Source organism: Clarias gariepinus, chromosome 17 (assembly GCF_024256425.1).
Source record: "Clarias gariepinus isolate MV-2021 ecotype Netherlands chromosome 17, CGAR_prim_01v2, whole genome shotgun sequence".
NCBI lineage: Eukaryota > Metazoa > Chordata > Actinopteri > Siluriformes > Clariidae > Clarias > Clarias gariepinus.
In genome coordinates, this window is record NC_071116.1 from 14,228,443 (window position 1) to 14,251,323 (window position 22,881).

The window sequence follows — 22,881 nt, forward strand, 5'->3', positions numbered from 1 at the left end:
TTGACGCCCATATACCTAACCAGGATCTTTTCCTTATATCCCAGTTTCCCAGTCCAACCTTTGTTGCTGCTGTATCATGTTTGACATATTTATACATTGTGAAAGTATTGCGCGTAACTACTGGAAAAAACTGCATCCGCGAGTGAAACTTAACACCTAATAGACACTCACACTATCAGGGACACGTCTTTTCGAGGACGCCCCAGTGAAGGTGAAGTGAATTTAGGTTTTGCTCTGTCTCTTCAAGTAACCACACGCATGGTATACAGGATACCAACATTGTTTCAGGCCGTCTTATCTCTCTTCTCCCAAATATCCTGTTTCTTCGAGCTGTGTCGGCCAGAACCAATAGAAAGCTCTTCCTGCTATTGGTTGACTTCACTTCCAGCGTTAGCACAATCTCATCCGCTCCAAACACTGCTCAGTGGAACCTCAACTTAACACACTCATCGCCAGAAAAAAAAAACCTCACACATACACATTGCAACTGAAATTCGTTAAAAAAAAAAAACAGGACTATATAGTCCTGTGCTACAATGGCGAGCACCATCAAGGTAAGTTTTAAGATTATGTGACTTTTAGAAAAGAGGCAATTTTAAAATCGCTTTTATTGTTCAACGAACAGATTTCAGCAGGAGGGGGTAACACCCTTCTTGTCATGGCACTGCAACAAGATTTCCTTTTTGCTGCTTTGTAAATTTCCTTTTTCCTATTCGGGCTGTCTGCGCAGTTTAGAACAACCATCAGCCTAGTGACAAAAGACCGACACCAACATTGTATACTGAAAACTCATTGCCAGATGGGTCAAACCTTGAAATGCAATTTTTCTGTTAATTTTTTAAAGTAAGGATTTTCCGCACTTAAGACTAAATATTGAGTATACAAACAAAGAAAGAACGAAATTGGTAAACAAAATTGAAAATCTTCTAATCATACTAAACGTGTTGTAAGATTTTACAGAGTATTAGCACTTACTTTAAGCACTTTGCTTAAAATTGAGATCGCTTGAATGATAGTGTTTATCTGTATGGTGTTGGCTGTCAAAGGAATGACAGACATTTTACTTACATTAAATCTTGATTAGTACCTTATTTTTAATTGCCATTTGGCCTAAAGTATTTTACAGTATAATATTACACTTAAGCATCATATACTGTATATCTTGCATTACAATGATTGTTTATGTCAATAGACAACATTCCTCTACATACAGAATGCACACGTTGTAAAATCTAGCTTATAGTTATGGATAAATGGCAATGCAATAAAACAATTCACTGTGCTGAATTCAACCTGAGATTGTAGAAATTCTAGATTATATTTAAATGAATTCATGTTAATAATTTAAATGATGACTGCCTTTAATTAAAATATGGCCCTTGTATAATGAATAATTATGAAAGCATTTTACTGATAAATATATATATATTTTTTTTTATATGATAAGTTATTATATACAAATTGTTACATGTTATTTATCTACATTACTGTATGTCTGTATTATTCGATTTAAGCAGTCAACATATGAATCCCAGTGATAAATTATCAACCTAACTTATACAGTAATGCTGAACTTGTGTTGTGTACCTAAAATTGAGTGGATAGAATTTGCCATTCACAAACTGTATTCACCTTATCATTTACGGTAGTAATGATAAGTGCCTGTGTGACATGAGGCAACTGTGAGCATAAAAATTTTAAAAAGTTATAAGATACTTAGTTATTTATAGAAGATGCAAAATACATACAAGTAAATACAGTACTACAAAGCGGGTTGTTAAATGTAAAATTTTTCCCTACATATAAATCAGACTGTCTTAAAAATCTTAAAAATCGAAATATTTATTACATTAAACATTACACGTCTAATGGTGTAGTCATGTGATGGGTGGACATATTCATGATTTAGAGCTGCAGAGTAGAAAGAAAAAATGTTTGTAATGTGGCCAGTGTTTAATGATTTTGGAAACTGTGCTGGACTAATTGTTTGGGCAGAAGTGAGTAAGTACAGTGTTTTCTATGCTGTCTTGCGCAAATGCCTCTCTGGTAAACTCATCAGGGGTCTTTGCTTACTGCCTTGCTGCATGACTCATACCAGTCTCTACACAAGACAGTCTAGATTTAGTTACAGATTATCGTACAAGAATGTCTTCAGTACAATCTATTTTTTAATACAGTAGATGGGATAATGGGATGTGTGAGCTCAAGACAAAAGGGTAACACTTTGATACGTTGACTTGTGTTTAGTTGTAAATATTATTACTGTTTGTCTGCAATTAATAAGAGTTAACCATAGTTACACAGTGATCCACCAGAACCTGTTTGGGATTTCATAATTACTTAGAAGTAAATGCACTAAATTTACTTTTAACTCAAGACTGTATATTCTGTACATTTTAGTCAAACCGGGACTTTGAGCACAGTACGGTAATGAGATTCTTCAGCAGCAGTAAACAATCCTGAGAACATTCAGCAAGTGGAACATCTGATTCTAGAAAATTGACAGATAACTTGCTGCAAATTTGTATAGGTGATGTATCTGACTGTGGGAAATGTAATCGCTATCATTTACCAAGATTACTAGAAAATTACATGGAACTCGGTGTAGGGTTATAGCCAAAAAAGTTCAATATGTTTTGGTCGTTATTGGAGTTCCTGGGAGGCCTGCATTTCTTACATGAAGCAGGAAATTTCATACATGAAGCAGGTAATTTCTTTCATTAAATAATGTGCGTCCATGTAGTTATTAATGCATGGTACAAACACCCAGTTTAAACATTTTTGTCACCTTTTAATCACCTCTAAACAACTAATACCTGATATTGACTTATTTTAATTCTGCGTTTTAGTTATGCCATAGTCCTTAATATTTAAAAGAAATTGACATCTGCATAAATTTGAAATGTGTTTATGTATAACTGTATTAGTCTTTCATGAAAATTGAACCCATATTATTCCTGGCAGAGCACTAAGAGATTTAAGACACATTTTTACACTGTTAACTGCAGTGGAAATCTTTGAAGTATGCAGTAATTCATGGTTCTCTCTAAAATATTCTGCTGACAAGAGTCGAGAGTTGTACTAACGTTTTCCCCCTTATGACTACTGCTGTCGATTTTTGCTGAGCCTTTAGTGATGGGTCTGTTTAAATATTTGTAGTATGAGAGGAGACAGCAAAAGCAAATGATTTTAATCTCTTTAATCAAAAATGTGTTTCCTTTTATTAATTCTTCATGATGTTTGGTAAATTCGGGTGATAATGGTTATGCTGCATGTGGTGAAATATTTATGCAGCGGATAAGGAATGTGACATACTGTACCAACCTGAGCTTTCGGACAAAAAAAAACAACAGCATAATTTTAGCTATTAAACACATTAGTACTTTTCCTTCTTCACTCTATGTCTGTTGATGAAGTGAGAGTCAAGGAGTCAGTGTGAAAAAGAAAGGAAGGAATATGATGAGAGAGAGTATGATGGGAGTGAGAGGATAGGGAAATTAAGTGTGAGGGAAAGTAGTTAAACGAGTGAGCTAATGAGGAAAAGAGAAGTAAGACTGTCAGTAATTAAGGAGAAGAGGAGGTGTTTCAGTGAGAGAAAGTGTGTAAGAGTTGGAGTAAGTAAGTGAATGAGTGAAGGAGTGAGTGATGAAGGGAGTGACGGAGGGAGGTAGGGAGTATGACTGGGAGGGAGTAAAGAAGTGAATGAGGGAGGGAGAAAGTGAAAAAGAAATGAAAATGACTTGAGTGAATAAGAGAGTGTTAAAGAATAAGTGAGTGAGTGAATGAGTGAGTGGGAAAAATAAAAAGTGGATTAATGTAAAAGAGGGGTTGTTCGAGAAAGAATCATAAATGAGAAAGCAGGAAAGTATAAAGGGTGAATACTGGAGTAAGTGAGTGAGTGATTGTGAAAGAATGAAGAGTGAGTGGTTTAGTGATTATTTGATTGATTGATTGATTGATTGATTGATTGATTGATTGATTGATTGATTGATTGATTGATTGATTGATTGATTGATTGGAAGTATGACACAATGAAGAATGAGTGGTTGAGTGGGTGAGCAGTATTTAAATGAGTGATTGCGCTGAGTGAGAAAGAATGAAGAGTGACTGAGTTAGTGGAGTGAGTGAGTGATTGAATGGGTGGGTGTGTTGGAAAGAATAATAATTGAGTAATTGAGTTAGTAAAGAGCGAATAAATGACTAAGTGAATGAGAAAGAATGAAGTGTAAGTGGGTGAGTGCTAGACTGAGGGAGTGGCTGTAAAAACAACAATGTCTAAGAGTTGCTGATTTTGGGAAATGTAAGGGCACAGGTGCTTTGCTGACCTTTTTCAGAGGTTAATGGTCTCCTAAGCCTACAGTGTTAATGGCAATGCATCATCAACCTCCACCTCTCTCTCTCTCCCTCTCTCTCTCTCTCTCTCCATGTCCATATCACAGCTAGAATGTGGATGGATCGGCTTTTCCTCCTTTCCATTATCCTCACTATCTGGAGCTCTGATGCAGGAAAGGCCAGCAGAATACTTCCTGACTGCTGCTGCTTTCAGCATGAATGAGCTTCCAGGCTCACTGCGATTAGAACGCAAACCTGCTAGCCCAAATCACCACATTGTGATAAACACAATTTTATGAGCACATATGAGCTTAGGGTCAGAGTTGGCATGTGTGGATCAAATGTACAGGATTGAATGCTGGAACTAAATGCCTTAGCTTCATTCGTGTGTTAGTCATTCCTTAGTCATGCCATTAAAGTCGCTCAGAAGACATAAGTGTCTACGTTGTTCAGCATTGCCTATCTTTTATTTACTTTTTGAGCTATGTTATATTTGTTCATGTGTTATGTTAAAGGAGTGGTGATGTTTCTATCAAAGGAAATTGCCTGATGTTGATTTAGGCAAAACCGTGTAATGTGTAAATGTGGAGAGTTGGATGTGAAAAAGAAAATAAGAAAACATGCTTTGCTTTTTAAGTTATTTAACTGATGTTAAATTATAAAAAAAACTGTGCCATGCTAAAACATTGGTTAAATGGCTGGTAGTACGAAAAAAAAACTCAACTTTCTAGTGTTTTATAGTTGCCATTTCTTTGGAATCAGGAAAGGTGATAACATGGAAAATGGCTGTTTTCATTTTCAATTCAGACAAAATCTGTGTTTTTTCCATGGACGTTCTGAGTTATTTATTGCACTTTATTCAGCAATTTTGTGTATTTATAACCAGCCTACTACATTCAGGACTGGCTTTATGGTTGTTTCCAGTAGTGGCTGCCCTGATAAGTTGTTCCATTAAAGTAAAAAAAAAAATTGTAAGGCTAGATGTAGGGCATTGAGTTAGTGAGTGTGCGTACAGTATGTGTGTGGTGTTTGTTGAGTAGCTAGTAACAGGGCCTTTAAGGTGCACTTGAAAGAGGTGCTAAGTGTTATTAAATAGTAATAACACACATATATGAGTGGACAAAAAAGAAAAGGGAGTCACAATTGAAGACAAAATTGAAGACAAAATATCTCCCCGAGGCCCTTTAGTGGTATTCTGCATGAAAATTCGCACTCACTCACTCACTCACTCACTCAATTACTCACTCACTCACTCATCTTCTATACTGCTTTATCCTGTATTGATTGTCGCGGAACCCTGGAGCCTATCCCAGGAGGCTTAGGGCACGAGGCGGGGTTCACCTGGTGCCAATCCATTGCAGGGCACACACACATACACACACTCACACCCTCATTCCCTCACACTAGGGGCAATTTGGGAAATGTCTTTGGACTGTGGGAGGAAACCCGGAGTACCCGGAGGAAACCCACCAAGCACGGGGAGAGCATGTAAACTCCATGCACACAGAGACGGGAATCGAGCCAGGCCGGGAATGGAATCCCGGACCCTGGAGGGGCAAGGCGACAGTGCTAACCACTTCACCATTGTGCATGAAAATTCTATTATTTTAAATTACACAGTCTACGCGAATTATTTTCAAAAATAGTAGGCCTTTTCACAGAATCAGCTGATCCTGAACTTGCTCTTTCCATGTTTTTACTTACAATCAGGTGATTAAAGGTCTGGGACATCACAGTCAAGCTTCATGATCTCTTTTGCTTCTGAAGCTCTTGACAGCTGTATAGAAAAGTCACATCCTGGTTTGCTTCACGCAGTGGCGTAGTAGAGTTTAGCATGTGATTTAAGAACAAAAAGCCATCAACTAACTAGCTAAATTTTATAATAATAATTTATTGACTGCATGGCCTCACTAAATACTGGAAATATCTTCATAAGATTAGCCAGAAACATCTTTTAAAACAATTTCCATTGACAACACATGCAAAACACACTTTTTGCTGGGTAACTTACTGCAGATGTCATTACTAGATGAAAACAATCATGGGTAGCTTGCATTTTTCTTTAAATTTTTTAAAGTTGTTGAGTATAAATGTTGACTGTAGTTTGTATATTCAGTTAGGACATTTCATTACCTGCTTATGTTTAAATTACCTTGTTTAAAATCATGGATAATGTCAATTAGCTAGCAAACGACAGCTCAGGGAGTCTTTCAGGAGGTAACCGCTAAGCCATCATGCCACATGTGCTGTAGGGTTACATTTTCGAATATTTATGTGGATGTTCTACTCACTAAAGAGGCTTTTGTTTATTTGGCACACAATTCCCTGGAACATCTTCACAAAAGACCAAACATTTCACTAATCTATCACAACTTTAACATGATCACAATATTTATGTCCAGTTTCTGCGAACCTCAGTTTCTTGTCCTTGGCTGATACAGTAGGAGTGTGAATATTTCTCGAAGTCCTTCTGCCCCAAGGTTTGACACGTTGTGCATGTTGACGTGCTTTTCTGCTCAACACAGTTGTAAAGACATGTTAGGAGAGGTAATGTAAGCTTATTGTCTACAGTTGTTTCTATTAAAGTTTAAATCAGTCTGGCCATTTTCCTCTGATTTCATCAACACGCTGCCTTAAATTCTAGAGTCTACTGTATGTGAAAATACCAGATCAGCAGTTTCTAAAATACTTAAACCACCCCATCTGGCAACTTCCCATGCTGGTTAAATATTGTTGTGTCTATTAATGTGGCTGGTGGTAAATGTATATTCTTTATGCAAACAGTAACATTTGACACTTTAAGGAAAAAAAAAAGAATTCCTAAAGGTTCTTAGTATCAATAACAGATCTTGGTCTTAAAGGGGTTTTATTTGCAGCTTGTTCGTAAATCCAGTAGTTTTCCTACTTAGCCTTTAGTATCAATAACCTTTAAGAAGCCAAACTGAGACCCTTTTAGATGCTACAGTAGATTAGACCTTTTGAAGTGTTCTTTAGAAGTGTAGTCTGTTTGCAAAATTCTTCTTAACTTAATTGATTCCTGGAATAATTGTGTAACTTATAGCACTTCTGGTTAAATTTGATTTCTGTCCGCTCTACACATCTCTCGATTATAGCAATATAAATGGTTATATATCCTACAGTCATTTTTATTTATACTAGATCTCTCTACACACTCTTTTATCTGTAGGAGGCGCTGTCTGTGGTAAGTGAGGATCAATCCCTGTTTGAGTGTGTCTACAGCGTGGCCCAGCAGGCCAAGCCGGACATGACAGCATCAGCAGTAAGTGAGTATGGCCAGAGTAAGCTGAGTCCCCGAGCAGCACAACAGGACTGGCTTGCGTCTCCGCCTGGCCGTGTCACCATCAAGATGGAGTGCAACAACGGAGGAGGAGCAGGAACCACGGGAGGAGGCGGAGGTGGAAGAGTGGGTCAGGTGAATGGCTCTAGGTGAGCATAGTGGCTTACATAGTGTTTAACTGATATAAACCATTCTTGTTCAAGAGTTTTTGACATAAAGTTAACTAAACGGTTACTTTGGCACAAGTGTAGAATGTAAAATTTTCCACTCTTTTGGTTGCTGGATACATTTCTGCTCATTGGGCAAAGAGTTTGGGCGTCTTTAGCCTTAGCTTGGAGAAGTCTGAGTACGTTTGTATGCTTGGTTAATAGCAATAAAAGTAAGTCTGCCAGTCTTGCCTAAAACTGATACTTGAGAAGTCTTCCACTGGTGCAGAAATGGAGGGCGGTGTGTGGCAAAGAAACGGTTGTTTGGGTTTTGTGGCTTGAAATTCATCCATCAGTAGCTGTTAGAGGCACACGAGCCAAATTCACACAAGGCACTAAATCCACCAGGGTACACATATACAGACAGATAGACACACACACACACACACACACACACACACAGTGACACGTCATGCTGCAGACGGATTTCAAACTGAAAACAGCTGTTTTTATTAAGCCCTAACTTAACCTTATGGGCTGCCACATTAAAAATATTTATAACTCATTATGTCCACACTATAGAGATACAGACGGAAAAGATTTGGACGTGAAGACATATTGAACAACAGGCAGATGGATCCACACTTTCATCCAGTACAGAAATAGATAGAAAGAGAAAGAGAGAGAGAGAGAACATCCTATCCTATAAGCACTAAAACTTCTATCCATCACAAGTCATCAAATCACAAAGACCAGAGGAAATGGAGCAGTTCTATATTGCCTGGATATGTTACATTTTGTAAATGCTATAGAAAATATGTGAAGACCCTCAAAGATATGCCAGGCTACACCGTCTTGCTCATAAAGTTAAAAAGCCTTGATCAGGGTGGGGGTCCGTTCGATTCTTCTTCCTTGTGGTTAAGCTATACTATTATACATTTATGACATTATAAACGATCTATAATAGATGTACTTATGACGTTTAGTGTTTCTTTGCAGAAGGTTTAATAGGGAGATGCCCCTTATGCTAGAGAATCAAGCATGATAATAGAGAATAGAGAATATGTGATTCTGGAAAGCAATAAAAAGAGCTATGAGAAAGGGATGTACTGATTCCTGTAAATATTCTATATGCTCTATTTAAATAATATCCTGTTTACCCTTTTATGAGAAGACTGCTTGAAAATCCCACTCTTTTGGTAGTCACTACATTAGGAGTAAAACAAATATTTTTTTGTTTTTCTGGAATTTTTTTGTTAGGTTTTTAGGTTAAAAAGAGGTTAATTACTCACCTCTTTGGTTTGTTTACGGCTAATGCGGGCTAAGCTAACTAACTTCTGACACAAGGCTGAATCCCAAATCCCTCTGTAACCCCTGAACAAGGGCACTACATCTACGTATATAGCACATTAGCTTTGCATTTTACAATAATTTGAATTCAACCCTAGAAAAGGTGTTAACTAAGGCTATTCTAAAGAGGAATATAAAGAGAAACTTATGAGATATACAGGACTGTCCACCACCTGCATGGTTTATTTATCTTTTGGCTGTATAGTACCAGAAAGAATTTATAACTATTTTTACCCATGGTCTTTAGGTAGTTAATGCTGTAACTGTTAAAGATTAGTTAAAGAAAGGGTACTGTTCATATGACTATGAGCATGTGAACATTCCCTTCAGAGCTAAAGTAAACTTGGGGAACAAGCAGGTTTCATGAAAGTAAACAGAAGGTAACCTTAGCTTCAAACATTTTACCCCAAATGTGTTTGTTTTTTTTGCTTGAGGACCCACTAAAGAGTAACCAGAGTGTGAAAAAACTAGATATCAGAAAGACTTGCGTTTGTGTTTTTATTTTTCTCCTTTTATTTCTGTGCATTTCACTGCTGTTCTTCAGCCCTTTATCGAAAAAAGAACAAAGCCACCACATGGTGTTATGGCCACTCTTCACAGTCTAAGAGAAATTCTTGGATGGGTGACACCATGTGATCTTCTGCCCAACCTGCTCAACTCTAAAAAGTTGGGAACTGATCCTAGGACATAAAATACAATATGGTTACCATCCTCTTGTCCAACTGGGAGGCATTTCTGAGCTTTTTCTATGACACAGATTTGAGATTTTCTCTAAGTATAAAGAGCCTGCCATGCTCAATTAGTCAAACTTTATAGATAAATGAGAACAAAATGGTGAGTGTTTTCTGTAAAAAAAAAAAAAAAAAAAAAGATGGAGTGGCTCTTGATGGAGTCTGCAGTCACATGTTTACGAGCGTGCACGTGAAAATGAGGACCGCTTCGGAATTGGCTTCGGTCGAGGACTAAAAAGAGAAAGTTTTAGGTGATGAGATAAGCTGCAGGATTTAAGTCACTGGAGAGTGTGTGAGAGAGTGTTTGTCTGCTTCTGAAAACTTATGGATACACACGAAATTTATGCATGTATGAACAGATCTGGAGTTTCTACAATCTGTATAACGTGATTGAAAGCTCACTGTGAGCCTAGCTGTTTCTAGGCAAGCCAATAGGTGGCTAACACATGAACGGGATAGTAAGAAGGGCTGCAGGCTGTTCGTGTCCTTGGCAATCTGTTCTGAGCCTGATGGGAAATTCCAGAAGTGATCCTGCACATCTGCTGCCTTAGGCTTGGGCCAGACTGCACCTCAAAGATACGCCAATGAATACAAATGTCCTCTCGGAGACAGTGAGACTGCTAAGTGCCAGTCTTATCCTTTATCGGATGAACCCATTAACTGTATTTTGAATAATTTAGGCACATTAGGTATCTAGCTTAAGTCACCAATGCCAAATAGTCTCACTCTTGCAAATATGTCCAAATTTAAACATTTTATTTTATATTAAATAGTTCCAACTGATAAGAGAATCTCATTAAAGAGCCATATTAAGTTGTTTTTCTAACTTTGTCATAATATCAGGTTTATAAAATTGTACTGCCCTCCAGCTGGAAGTCAGGGAAGTCTCTCCACTTTCAAAATGTGTAAAGCCTCTGTGGTTGTAAAATTTTCTAAAACTGTTTGGGATATCTCCATCCATTCCCAGAATATGACACGTCCCTGCATAGGAATCACTGACTGCATGTTTGTAAGAAAAATGTTTGTAAGTCATTTGCAAACCCAAACCCATGTTTATTCATCAAACGCTCTAAGCAGCCACATCTGATGCCAACATCGTAAAAATGAAGCAAATGTGGCCACATTTCGGTTGCAAATGCCACAAGTTCGCTGACCAAACAGGAAGTGGTGGTCATGCAGGCGCAAACATTCACTCACAAGATGTTTAGCTCATAATGAAAAGCAGCAGTGGATCCTGGAACCAGAAAGCCTATAAATTTATTATGTGTAGCTCCTTCAGTCTTCATTTTCTGGCCTTCAGAACTGTAACCCGCAGCAGAGATCACAAATGATTTACTTCGCTTTTATAGATTTCTGTCTGTCTGCCTGCAATTCTTTCAGTCTATCTGTAATACAGAAGAGAATTATTTGATCAAATGCTGAGATTATGTCTGTATCTCATAATATTTTCTTTTTGTGTGTGTGTGTGTGTGTGTGTGTGTGTGTGTGTGTGTGTACAGGAGCTCTCCAGATGACTGCGGTGTGGGGAAAGGAAAGATGGCAAGTGGAGGCGATGGTGCTCCTATGACCTACAGCAGCTACATGGAGGACAAACATGCTGCCCCTCCCAATATGACGACCAACGAGCGTAGAGTCATTGTACCTGCAGGTCTTTCTCTCTGCCTCTTTCTCTCTTTCAGGGTGTTTTTAAATTAGGGCCCTAGTATCGGATCATTTCTGTAACACGCAAAGTCGACACACAAGAACACAAAGTCTAGTTTATTTTGATCAGTGAGAACACTATCGTTCCAGGCTCAGCAACCATGCCCCACGGCCGCTTAAAGAGGTAGCCTCAGGCACAGTGCAGCGTACTTGGGCACGGATCGCATCAGATATGGAAGCCAATCATATCTGAGCACGGAAGTAGATCGATGTTAAGACATGATGTCATCATCTGAAATTTTCATGCGCTCATAGCACGCCCTAGTCTCATTCTCCGACACAGCCTTAGCTGATAAAAAAGAGCATTGATCTTGACAATTTTTCCATTATAAGGCATAGCATGAACGTTAACTTCCTCATTCTCTTTTTCCATTGTGTTTAATGGCGACTCACGAACTGGGGTGGTGCATACTGCCACCTGCTGTCTTGGAGAATGTAAATACACAAGCGTCCCCAAAAGAATAGAAGAAAAACAATGTGGGGGAGGGAGGAAACAATCATTCCTGAGAAATCAAACATGGTCAATGTGAAAACACCCTCACACACACACACACACACACACACACACACACATTTGCGTCCATTAACCTTTACAACTCTATTCCTCTACATATTTCTATTATTGGTTTTATTTACTTTTGCTGACGCCGTGTGTGTGTGTGTGTGTGTGTGTGTGTGTGTGTGTTAAGCTTGCCTAGACTTCTTTCTTGGGTCAGAGGGTGGGGACCACTGAACTTTGCCAATAGAGGCTTTTATGTGTGTGGGTGTTCACATGCGGGCATATGCCAGACTTTCTCAGGTTGAGCAACACACTCTGTCCCCAAAAGCCCAAATGTAACTTCCTCCTCAGCTAAAGCTGACAGGCACAGTGAGGCAGCATGTTTAGTGCATCCTGTTTTCACTCTGTGGAGGGACAATGGACACAGGGGACGCAAGGGACGCAGGAATGCAGCGGCAGGAAGCACATCCCTAAGTGCACAGAGCTGAACAGATTTGTGCGCTCCCAGTCGTAAAAGGAGGGTCAGCACAGCTCAAGTGGGACTTAGAAAGGTTAAGAAGGTTTAATAAATTTTAAAACATCCTGGACACGAGCAGTGTGAACGCCCTCCCTGTGCTTTGTAAGAGATTCAACAGGTTTACCATGTAACAAGTGCTGCATCAGAATAGAATACAGATTAGAAACTTAAGGAACAATATGTTCAATGTTCTACAAATATTAAATTTTTTCCTAGAAATGCATTTATGTTTATTACCAAAAATGTATTTTTTTATATTGGGCGACACCAGTGTTTTGCAGTCGTAAAAACATAACTTCATGTTAGAGTTAAGGATTATTAAGTTAGTATCCTTAGACTTAGAGGCTTAGGATACTAATCAAAGGCTCTTTTTTACTATATTCCGAACTTCTAAATAATAATAACGAGATGAAATAATTTACGGAACATGTTGTGGAGTGTAGTGCAGTATAGTGGAGTGGAGCGGATTGGTGTGGAGTAAAGTGCAGTATAGTGAAGTGGAGTGGAGTGGAATGTACAGTCATGTTCAAAAGTTAGTACACCATTTTTGATGTGTTTTTGTGTAAAAGCATAATAAAAATCATCTTAATGTAGCCGGTTTTAGTGTTAGGCAACTGCAACCTCAGACGAACAACAAATTAACTTTTTTTTTCTACAGTGCCATACTTATATTTATTTAACAAAAATGAAACAAAACAAAAAAAACTGCTTCCATCAATTGCATGATTTTAATTATGTTTGAATACCAAGAAATAATAATAATATTAATAATTAAAAGAGAGGGTACTTACTTTTGCACATGAAGTGTTGTGGAGTGGAGTAGAGTCTAGTGGGAATAGGTTTTCTCTGAAAGCTTGTGACGGAAATTCCTCCAAATAGTTTTGTACCTGAGCCTCCAACAACGAGAAAAGACTTCATACTAACTATAATACCTGTTATAGCCTGGAAGAACACATTATGACCACAAATCAATCCCTGATATATCCTTCCTATAGCTTACATAGCTATGTCATAGTGTGACCACAAATCTACCCCTGCTATAACAAAAAGATGTAGCAAGGATTATATTGTATGGCTGAAACAGAAAAGGTGTTTAAGTTACGGATGATTATAATTTATAAATACTTCAAAATCACATTTTTGTTTTTTATTCTGTACAGCTGTGTCACAACAATGACTATAGTGCTATATATATATATATATATATATATATACTGTATAAGGTAGTCGAGTGGAATGGAGGGTAGGGTAGTGGAGTAGAGTGAAGTGTGGTTATAGTGCTGGGTAGCGTAGTGTCATGGAGTGTAGGCTAGGTTTGTGTAGTGGAGTGTAGGTTTCTTTCAGTGTTCATTTCCTTTGGGTTCTTTGATTTAGATTATGTTAGATGAATCGGCAATGCTAAATTTCCCCTAAATGTGAATGAGAGTGTGAGGGTGCCGTGTGATGGACAGGCATCCCATCTGGGGTGTCTTCCCGCCTCATGCAGAGTGTTCCTGGGATTGTTTCCGAATCCGTCATGACCATGTCCATTAATAAAAGTGCTCACTGAATTACATAAATGAAAACTATTTCAGTGTTTGTAACTAATATGTACATCACTAATTAAAACCAGTAAACAAAGAAAGTGAATTATAGCCAAATGATTTTGTGTGTGTGATTGTAGACCCAACTCTATGGACGCCGGATCATGTGCGTCAGTGGTTGGAGTGGGCTGTAAGAGAGTACGGCTTGCTGGAGGTGGACGTCTCGCTTTTCCACAGCATCGATGGCAAGGAGCTCTGCAAGATGAGCAAAGATGACTTTCAGCGACTCACACCCAGCTACAACGCTGACATCCTACTGTCTCATCTCCACTACCTACGGGAGAGTGAGTGACTCACACACATGCACAAACGCACACACACTCAAACACACTCACTCAGACAGACATGCTTACACATGTAAGACCACACACAGATCTTATTTATATCAGTCATTTTAAATCTGATGATCAGTGTGTGTATTATTAATTTGCCCTCGTTGTAGCGTGTGCTTTCTAACAGATCATCCACATTTTGCACACCTCAAGAAGGTCTTTTATTTAAAAAAAAAGAAAGAAAGAAAGAAAGAAAGAAAAGCTCTTCAGTTGTCAGCATTTGCAATGTGAGTTTAATGCAGTATTCTGTATTAAGGTGGAATGCACAAAGACTGACAGCAATTCAGTCAGAAATATGTTGAAAGAGTTGCACAGAAACAGAGTGAAAGGGGAAGAGAGAGAGAGAGAGAGAGAGAGAGAGAGATAGTACGACCCTGACATTCACTGTCTCTATATTTAAAGAGAAATGAAGAGAGTGATGGGAAAGGGAGAAATGCCTTTTTCACTCCCAGCATTCTCCGTTTTGCTTCTGGCTACAAAACACATTCTCACCAACAACAACAACAACAAACATAAATAAGTACAGACACTAAATATATTTAAGTAAAGTGAACGCTGCATGTTATTAACGTTACTGATTAATCGAATGTTTGATTTGGCATTTTGCAGCTCTCTCACAATGATGCATGCGCCGTACTTACACCAGGAGCTCTTGATTCAACTTCCCATTTCCTGCTCCTCTGCCCCTCTCCCTACTTTCTTCCTGCCAATCTATCATTCTACCTTTTCCTCTACCTGGTTCCCTTACTCTCATTAGCACACCACAATCTTTTTTGAGTTTTTTTTTATATAAATTTTGTATTTTGCCATTCCCTTCTTTCAAAAGAATGTATTTCTTCCTCAGCTCCACTTCCCCATTTGACTTCAGACGATGTTGACAAAGCCTTGCAAAACTCGCCACGGTTAATGCATGCACGTAACACAGGTAAGAAGGTTCATGCATCACTTGGCAACTGGACAGATGCTCTGTATGTGCATAACAGCATATATACTTATTGGCCTCACTGAAGATCAGGAGACAATATTTTGAGGTTTTGGCCAGCAGGTGGCACCATTCAGCTTCAGAAGGGCAGAGTTTTACACTTTTTTTTTTTTTTTTTACTATGTGGAATGAGTGTCCAGGGAATTATAGTTTTTCTTTACAACTTGGTCTTCTCTGGTGGCCAAAATCTTCACTGGCCAGATGAAACGTTCTAGTGGGTTTATTAAACACTTTGCTTACAGCCTCTGCCTGTTTTGGGGCTTTCGGGTGCATGTTGTGCTGTAATTACCTCTATGTATTTATTTCCCTTGCACTTGAAATGCTTTGCCAGTTTAGAGTGATAACACTAATATCAAGTTAGCTATAGAAAAAGAAAAAAACAGCTGAGTGCAAAAGTTTACATACCCTTTGCAAAAAATTGATGTAATAAAGCCAAGATGTTTTGTGTTTTACAGATGTTCCTTCACAATACTAAACCTGATGAAGTAGTATTTTGGGATGTTAATAGAGAAATAAATTCACTGTTTGAATTGAATGTTCAGTAGTGAAGTTACTTCAATGCAATTCTAAAGCATCTTCAGTTCTTAATTAGAATAATCTGTAGTTTTGATGTTTATAGTTTGGATGCCATAGAGGTTTCAGGATTGTGCAGTATAGAGTGACATATCCTTTTTTGTTCAACCTGACATGTTCGAAAACGTAAATGCACAGTTTGATGTCTGAAGCCTCCACGTTATATTTTTTTATCGTCAGTGAGCTGTGCTGGACGGCACGGTGGTGTAGTGGTTAGTACTGTCGCCTTGCACCTCCAGGGTCCGAGTTCAATTACCAGCCAAGTTTAAGTCCTGTCTCTGTGTGCATGGAGTTTGCATGTTCTCCCCGTGCTTGGTGGGTTTCCTCCGGGTACTCCAGTTTCCTCCCACAGTCCACTGCAGAAGACTTGCAGATTAGGATAATTGGTGTTCCCAACTTGGCCGTAGTGTGTGAATGAGTGTGTGAGTGGGTGTGTGTGTGCCCTGCGATGGATAGGCACCCTGTCCAGGGTGTACCCTGCCTCGTGCCCTAAGCCTCCTGGGATAGGCTCCAGGCCTCCCGCGACCCTGAATACAGGATAAAGCGGTATAGACGGTGGGTGAGTGAGTGTGTGAGTGACCTACTGTATGCTGAGTTACTGGCACAGATTTTTGCAGCTTAAGTTTAAGTAAGGGATGGATCATGGTTTAATCAGGGTTAATGGGAGTTGATAACTTTTCAATAATTCAAAGCAGACAGTTACACTTTTGAAATTCTTTAACTTCTTTAAACCAAATTATGGAGGATATAACACAGACCAAATGGATATACTGTAACAGACAAAATGGGATAGATGCCTTATGTGATATGTGTCACAGTAATATTTTCTTAATTTGTTTTATTGGTAAATATAAAATCTGAGATGTTAAAACATGCTTTTTAAAATTAGCTAGTTCTGTCACGTCTGCTATCCAGGCACACAATCGACAGATTGTCACATGACTGCACCAGGATGTTCATGTTGCTTATAGACTAAAAGCCAGGATAAATCGAGGATAAAGCTGAATAAGTAACTTTCCAGAACATTTAAATGGTTTGTGACACCTGTGTGACTGTGGGATCTTATGGGCTATGAAGAAAAGCCCACAGTAGCATAGAGACTAGCACCGTCACCTTGTACCTTCAGTGTTGGGAATTCTCAACTCCTTTCCATCTCATTTCCAGTCTGTGTATGTAGAGTTCCCATATTCTCCCTGTGCTTGGTGGGCTTTCTCCAGACATGCAGCGTAGGTGTAGGTTTCTGAATTGCCCATAGTGTATGATTGAATGTGTGTTTGTGCTTTGTGATGAGTTGGCACCCCATCCAGAGAGTCTAGCCTAGTTCCCTGAGATAGGCTCCAGGCCCCCTGGAAATTTAGGCAAACTAATAGCGGTGGAACGTCTGCAGAATTTTTTTTTTTCACTTATACTGTAGGTAACATTTACCTATTGCTTACCGACTGCTTGCTTTAAGTAAATATTAAGACAGGAAATGCAGCATGCCATTTTATTGGAATTCTTAAAGGTGCAAACTGCTTTTTCCTAAAGACTTTCCTTCTCTGAAAAACCTCAAGAAACCGCTCTACACATGACTGTTATAAAGCAGTTACTTCAGCTGTTACATAAACATCTCCTTACCGAAAGTTTACCGTATTTTTCTTTATAGAATTCCAACATTCACAATAGCAAACATATTTTTTTATGAAGATTTAATTAGTGTGTACATTACGCAACTCCTTGTACTTTATACAGTATGTGCACTTGGTATAATAGAAACACTAATACATTAAAATGAGTACCATTTAAAGCTGTAATTTGCTTTGCAGCTGATAGAACTGTCCGAGTCATGCTCTTGTGGAAATCTGTTATATTGTGAATTTTGGACCCCATGAAATTTATTTTGCTGTTTTTTTTTTTTTTTTACTCAAAAACCTTTTCTAAAATGTAAACCTTTATACTCAGCTGTATATAGTGAAGATGTGTTACGCATGATGTATAACATGATGTAATTAGAACGGTCTTGTGCAGGAGGTGCAAGCTTCATCTTCCCCAACACGCCTGTCTACCCGCCTGACACTCCCAGAGTCCCTGCAAGACCAGGTCAGTTCTGCTTCCTTATTCATACCTGATTATTATAAGAACATCATGCATGCTCTAATCAGGAGGAGAAAATATTAGCAGCTCTGAGTGCATCATGTTTTAATCATGCAGCTGTACTGTATGTTCCCTTGATGTAAAGTGTGGCACTTCTCTGCTCCTTACTTTACTCCGTGAGATCAACCACAGGAACCCACACTCATACACACACTGATTGCTACAGGCAGATTCTGATATAGTGCACACTATACACACACACCCTCCTGTGGGGTTAACTGTCACTGCACAATGCAATTTTCATCAATTCAGTCATTTTTATTTTCTTCTAGATTTGGCTTATGAAGCTGCGAGACGATCGGCATGGCCACCCCAGTCAGCGTCAACCAATAAAGGTAAAAAAAAAGTGGCGAATACCATTATTATAAAGATATTACTGTCAGTCTCTGTAACTAGTTACACAGTGTTGGAAGCATTGTGACCTTTCTCTGCATATGTATGTGTTAGTTTCACAGTCCTCACCAGCCATTGTAACCAAAACAGAGGAACAAAGACCACAGCTTGGTGAGAATTATTTATTATTATTAATTATTATTACTTGCTTATTTTTCACTTCAGTGTATGCAGACCTAAAACAGGTTATAAGCAATGTACTGTGGCATTTCTCAATATATTGCTGTAGTACAAATAAATATTTAATTGTATCTATTATGCCACTATTAAATATTGTAATGAGTCATTTGTAATCATCGCACTAACTGAACTTCGCATATGACAGATCCATATCAGGTTTTGGGACCAACAAGCATCAGGCTGGCAAACCCAGGTAACATTTGAATTGTACTGTCAATAAAGTTTGTATCCTTACTATAGATGTCATCTTAAAGGTACAACTTGTTCTTTCAAAGTAGCACAAAGGAAAAGATCTGTTGTAAAGACATTGCCAGTTTGAAATGTAAAAGTGGCACAGGTATCTGCAGGCAAAGCTACCGCTCTGTCCCGATTCATGTTTTTTCTTCAAAATCTGTTAACGCTCCTCGCTCACTCCATAGGCTCACTAGGTAAGTGGACTCCCCTTCTGCATGTGTGAGAGGGGGCAGGGCCACAGGAATGGGCACCGGCTGGTAAATAATCCCCGCTAATGGATCTCGGGCTTCTCCCAGCGCTATAAAAGAAAGGTGTTTGTTTATGTCTGCCTGGACCTGGAAAAACTATAAAGCTGAGTCACGTGGGGGATGCAAAAAAGTGTGAAAAGTGTCATGCAAGAGGCACATGAAGAGCCGTATGAGGATGCTCGCAGGAGCTGCTGTCCACGCGGTCCCACTCTTCACGCCGCCGAAGAGGGAAAAAAGGCCGCTGCACATCCACGTTAAGGCCCCATTCCCAGCCGAGAAACAAGCTGAACCTCAGGAGGGACTCTGGCCTGAGGCTGTGCCCAATGGAGAGCTGGAAGTGTCTGGTTGGCCAGGTCAGCGGGAGGAGTGATCATGGAGATGCGGGAGTTGCTGTCCACTTTGCCACTCTGCTTGCCACCATTGCTCGCCTGCCTGTGCCCGCATGCCAGTTGGCATTGCCACATCTTTAATAAAACCCCCCTTTTTCCCTTGTGTTTGTGGTGTCGCCCATGTGTCAAACTTAATACAAGAGCCAGACCTTTTTCTATTTTTAATGTAGTCTCAAGGGGTAATTCTCCAAGCATCATAAGTGACTCTCATTTTTGGGAAATTTTTGTTTTTAATTTTCAGTCCAGTTCCTGTGCCTGACCAGTTTCACAGAAATGCTTTTTTTTGACATATGAATCATTCAAGGATTGAAGAAACATCTAACTGGACCTGTGAATAACAGATCATGACAGATAATCAGACCGGTGATTAGTACACTGGTAATGCTGAACATTAAGTGGTTGAGAGTGGAAATGAGGTTACTGCTGAGGTTGTTACATACAACCATTTTTAAAATTGCATCTTTAGGCACTTTGCATGGTGTCACTGTAAAACATTCCTCCCCATTCCTCTCATTTAATCTGAATATTTTAATTAATGTAATTTATTATAAGGATATAAGTGGTGTCTCCTGACTTTTGCACAGTACTGTCTATCTGTCGTACTATCTATTAGTCTTTCTATCTTTTTACATGTCTATACATCTAGACATACAATTTTTTCGTTCTAGTGGATTGCAGTGGATCTTGTTAAACCTAATATTTTGGGATTCTGTTAACATATTTTCTGGCCCAGAACTAGCTCCACCCCCAGCTGGAAAAAAGATGTCTATGTAGTTTTAATACAGCCTCTGGGTTCTGTTCAGGATGCAGAAGCTCTGTTGATGTATTTAAACAATTGTTTTACAGGAACCACTGGGCATTAACATTTATAAAGGGCCTCTTTATGTCTGATTGCTGTGCAGTATGGTGATGGTGTGGGAATATTGTGGTACATACAAGTTTGCCTGAGTGCCACATAAGGAAATGTTTTTATTTAATTAGTTTAGAAATATTTTTGACTCATTACAACTCGCATATGTTATTATGGTAATATTAATCTAACATTTAACCTGACACATACCTGATTTACTTGAGCTAATGTTCTCTAGCTGCCACATTTTCTCTGTTTTGAAAGTCAGTTTTAATGTGGAGGATCTTTTAACATTCTGTTTTATTCTAAGTGGTGTGTGATCCTTTCCACAGGTTCGGGCCAGATCCAGCTGTGGCAGTTCCTGCTGGAGCTGCTCTCGGACAGCGCAAACTCAAGCTGCATCACATGGGAGGGCACGAATGGGGAGTTCAAGATGACCGACCCTGATGAGGTGGCTCGGCGCTGGGGAGAGCGTAAGAGCAAACCCAACATGAACTACGACAAGCTGAGCCGTGCTCTGCGCTACTACTACGACAAAAACATCATGACCAAAGTGCACGGCAAGCGCTATGCCTACAAGTTTGACTTCCACGGCATTAACCAGGCCACACAGCCTCATCCTCCTGAGTCAGCCATGTACAAATACCCTTCTGATCTGCCCTATGTGAGCTATACGCAGAAAATGAACTTTGTGTCACCTCACCCCCAGGCGCTGCCTGTCACGTCCTCCGGCTTCTTCGGTGCACCAAACCCTTACTGGAACTCACCCGGAGCCGGCATCTACCCCAGCCCACGACATCCAGCCACCCACATGCCTCCTCACCTTGGCACCTATTACTAGGTGTCTCAGTGTAGACAGGAAAATAACAGCATCTCCCCAAAGTTTAACTGGAGCTCCCCCAAGAGGCTGAAAATAACAGCTTCGTGTTGAGCCAGGGAACTTGATATGGTGGTGTAATTATCTACACAGGAGGAGTACATGGGAAAATAACCGTGGGATGTTGTAACCAATACCAGTTCTTAATTAAATTTAGACCAGTGAGTCTAAATTACAGCAGATTATCCAAGAAATGCAAAATAACAATGCAAACAAAAGGTCCTGCACAATTTGGCTACAATGCAAGTAAAAAAAATTCAAGGTCAAGTATCTTGTACATGCTGCCTGGAAGCATGCAACAATTCTTATGGGCATAAGATTGCCTCTGGACATGTTCAAGACTGGGAGGGCAGAAATAGGTCATTTAGAGAATGTGAAAGAGGACAATTGAGCAAGTTGCATTTATGTAAAAAAAGGGCTTTTAATTCACCAAAGATAAAAAGTGTAGGTGCATGAACAGTTATGATATATTCTATATGTTTTAAGTGTTAAACTACCTTAATTTGAACAAACATATCAGAGAGAGTTAGTAGGATGTAAATGAAATAAAAGGTGGTTAAGGTGTGAAAGTAAGAAATTGACTCATAGTGAGAAAAAATAGAAAATGTTGACTATTAGTCAGGGAACAAGATGAAGGAAAGATAAAGAAAGTATTAAGTATTACTGCTTTGGATATAAACTGCCATATTTATCAGTATTATACTACATAGTAGTTCATATGGCATTATAGAGAGTAAAGAAGGGACATTCACTTGATTGTTTACTCCATAAAGGAAAGAACCTTGAAAATGATTTTGTAAAAAAAAAAAGAAAAACTGGAAAGGGAAAGTTTCTTTAAGTGTTTTTAATGACCTCAAACATTTTTAGACAGAGGTGGATTTTTTAAATCAGCGCCTTTTTGAAGTTCTTCACACATTTGGTGGAGGTTTTACCAAATACCAGTTTATGTGTTATTATTATTTTCTGAGTCGCGAACGCTGTGCGTTTGTCAGATCGAAGTATACAATTCAGTGTTATATTTCATTTTATATGATAGATATATAACTTATGCATTTAAACACTACGAGTTGATCTCAGCCAGCTGAATACAGACATTTATATGATCGTTTTTAGGGGGGGGGAATACACGGACCAAAATTTGCAAAAATAAGTGAACAGCTGTGGCCTTTGAACTTTAAGCTCTATATATGATTGTTTACAAATGTAAGCCATGTGTGCTGATGTAAATTGAATTGTTTGTGAAAGCTGGTCTGGTTTGGCATTCAGACCCGTCTCAGTTTTAATAGCATTTACAGACATTTAAAGGAAAAAGAAAATCTGTAATTGTCTAATGACTGTACAACTGGACTGATGCGCTGAGATTGCTGACAAATGGAGGAAAACATACTTTCATAAATTATATGATTTTCTACTGAGTAAATTTAATAAACTATTTTAAAACCAAACTTCTTTTTTAATGTATAAAACATTGTGGTATTATAATAAATTGCACTGGTGGGAAAAGTACACAAATCATTTACTTAAGTAAAAGTA

General features: G+C 38.8%; 1 protein-coding gene across 3 annotated transcripts; it reads left to right on the plus strand.

The window, feature by feature from the left end:
- The first annotated feature begins 353 nt into the window (after positions 1-353).
- erg (ETS transcription factor ERG) lies at positions 354-22,793 on the plus strand. 3 transcript variants are annotated; one of them, XM_053516159.1, is made up of 10 exons: positions 355-554; positions 7,520-7,779; positions 11,357-11,505; positions 14,238-14,441; positions 15,334-15,414; positions 18,052-18,123; positions 18,450-18,512; positions 18,625-18,681; positions 18,896-18,943; positions 20,804-22,793. In XM_053516159.1, exons 1-10 carry the CDS (start codon positions 537-539, stop codon positions 21,310-21,312), a joined length of 1,461 nt encoding a protein of 486 aa, XP_053372134.1. In that variant the 5' UTR covers positions 355-536; the 3' UTR covers positions 21,313-22,793. The 3 variants fall into 3 exon arrangements, with proteins under 3 accessions (XP_053372135.1, XP_053372136.1, XP_053372134.1); XM_053516160.1 differs by lacking the exon at positions 18,896-18,943 and having other exon boundaries at positions 354-554; XM_053516161.1 differs by lacking the exon at positions 15,334-15,414 and having other exon boundaries at positions 354-554.
- Positions 22,794-22,881: the final 88 nt, after the last annotated feature.

Excerpts from the sequence above, each read along its gene's own strand:
- erg (XM_053516159.1), top strand. Across the intron at positions 18,124-18,449 it reads CAGAGTCCCTGCAAGACCAG|ATTTGGCTTATGAAGCTGCG; the intron begins GTCAGTTCTGCT and ends ATTTTCTTCTAG. Across the intron at positions 18,513-18,624 it reads GTCAGCGTCAACCAATAAAG|TTTCACAGTCCTCACCAGCC; the intron begins GTAAAAAAAAAG and ends TGTATGTGTTAG.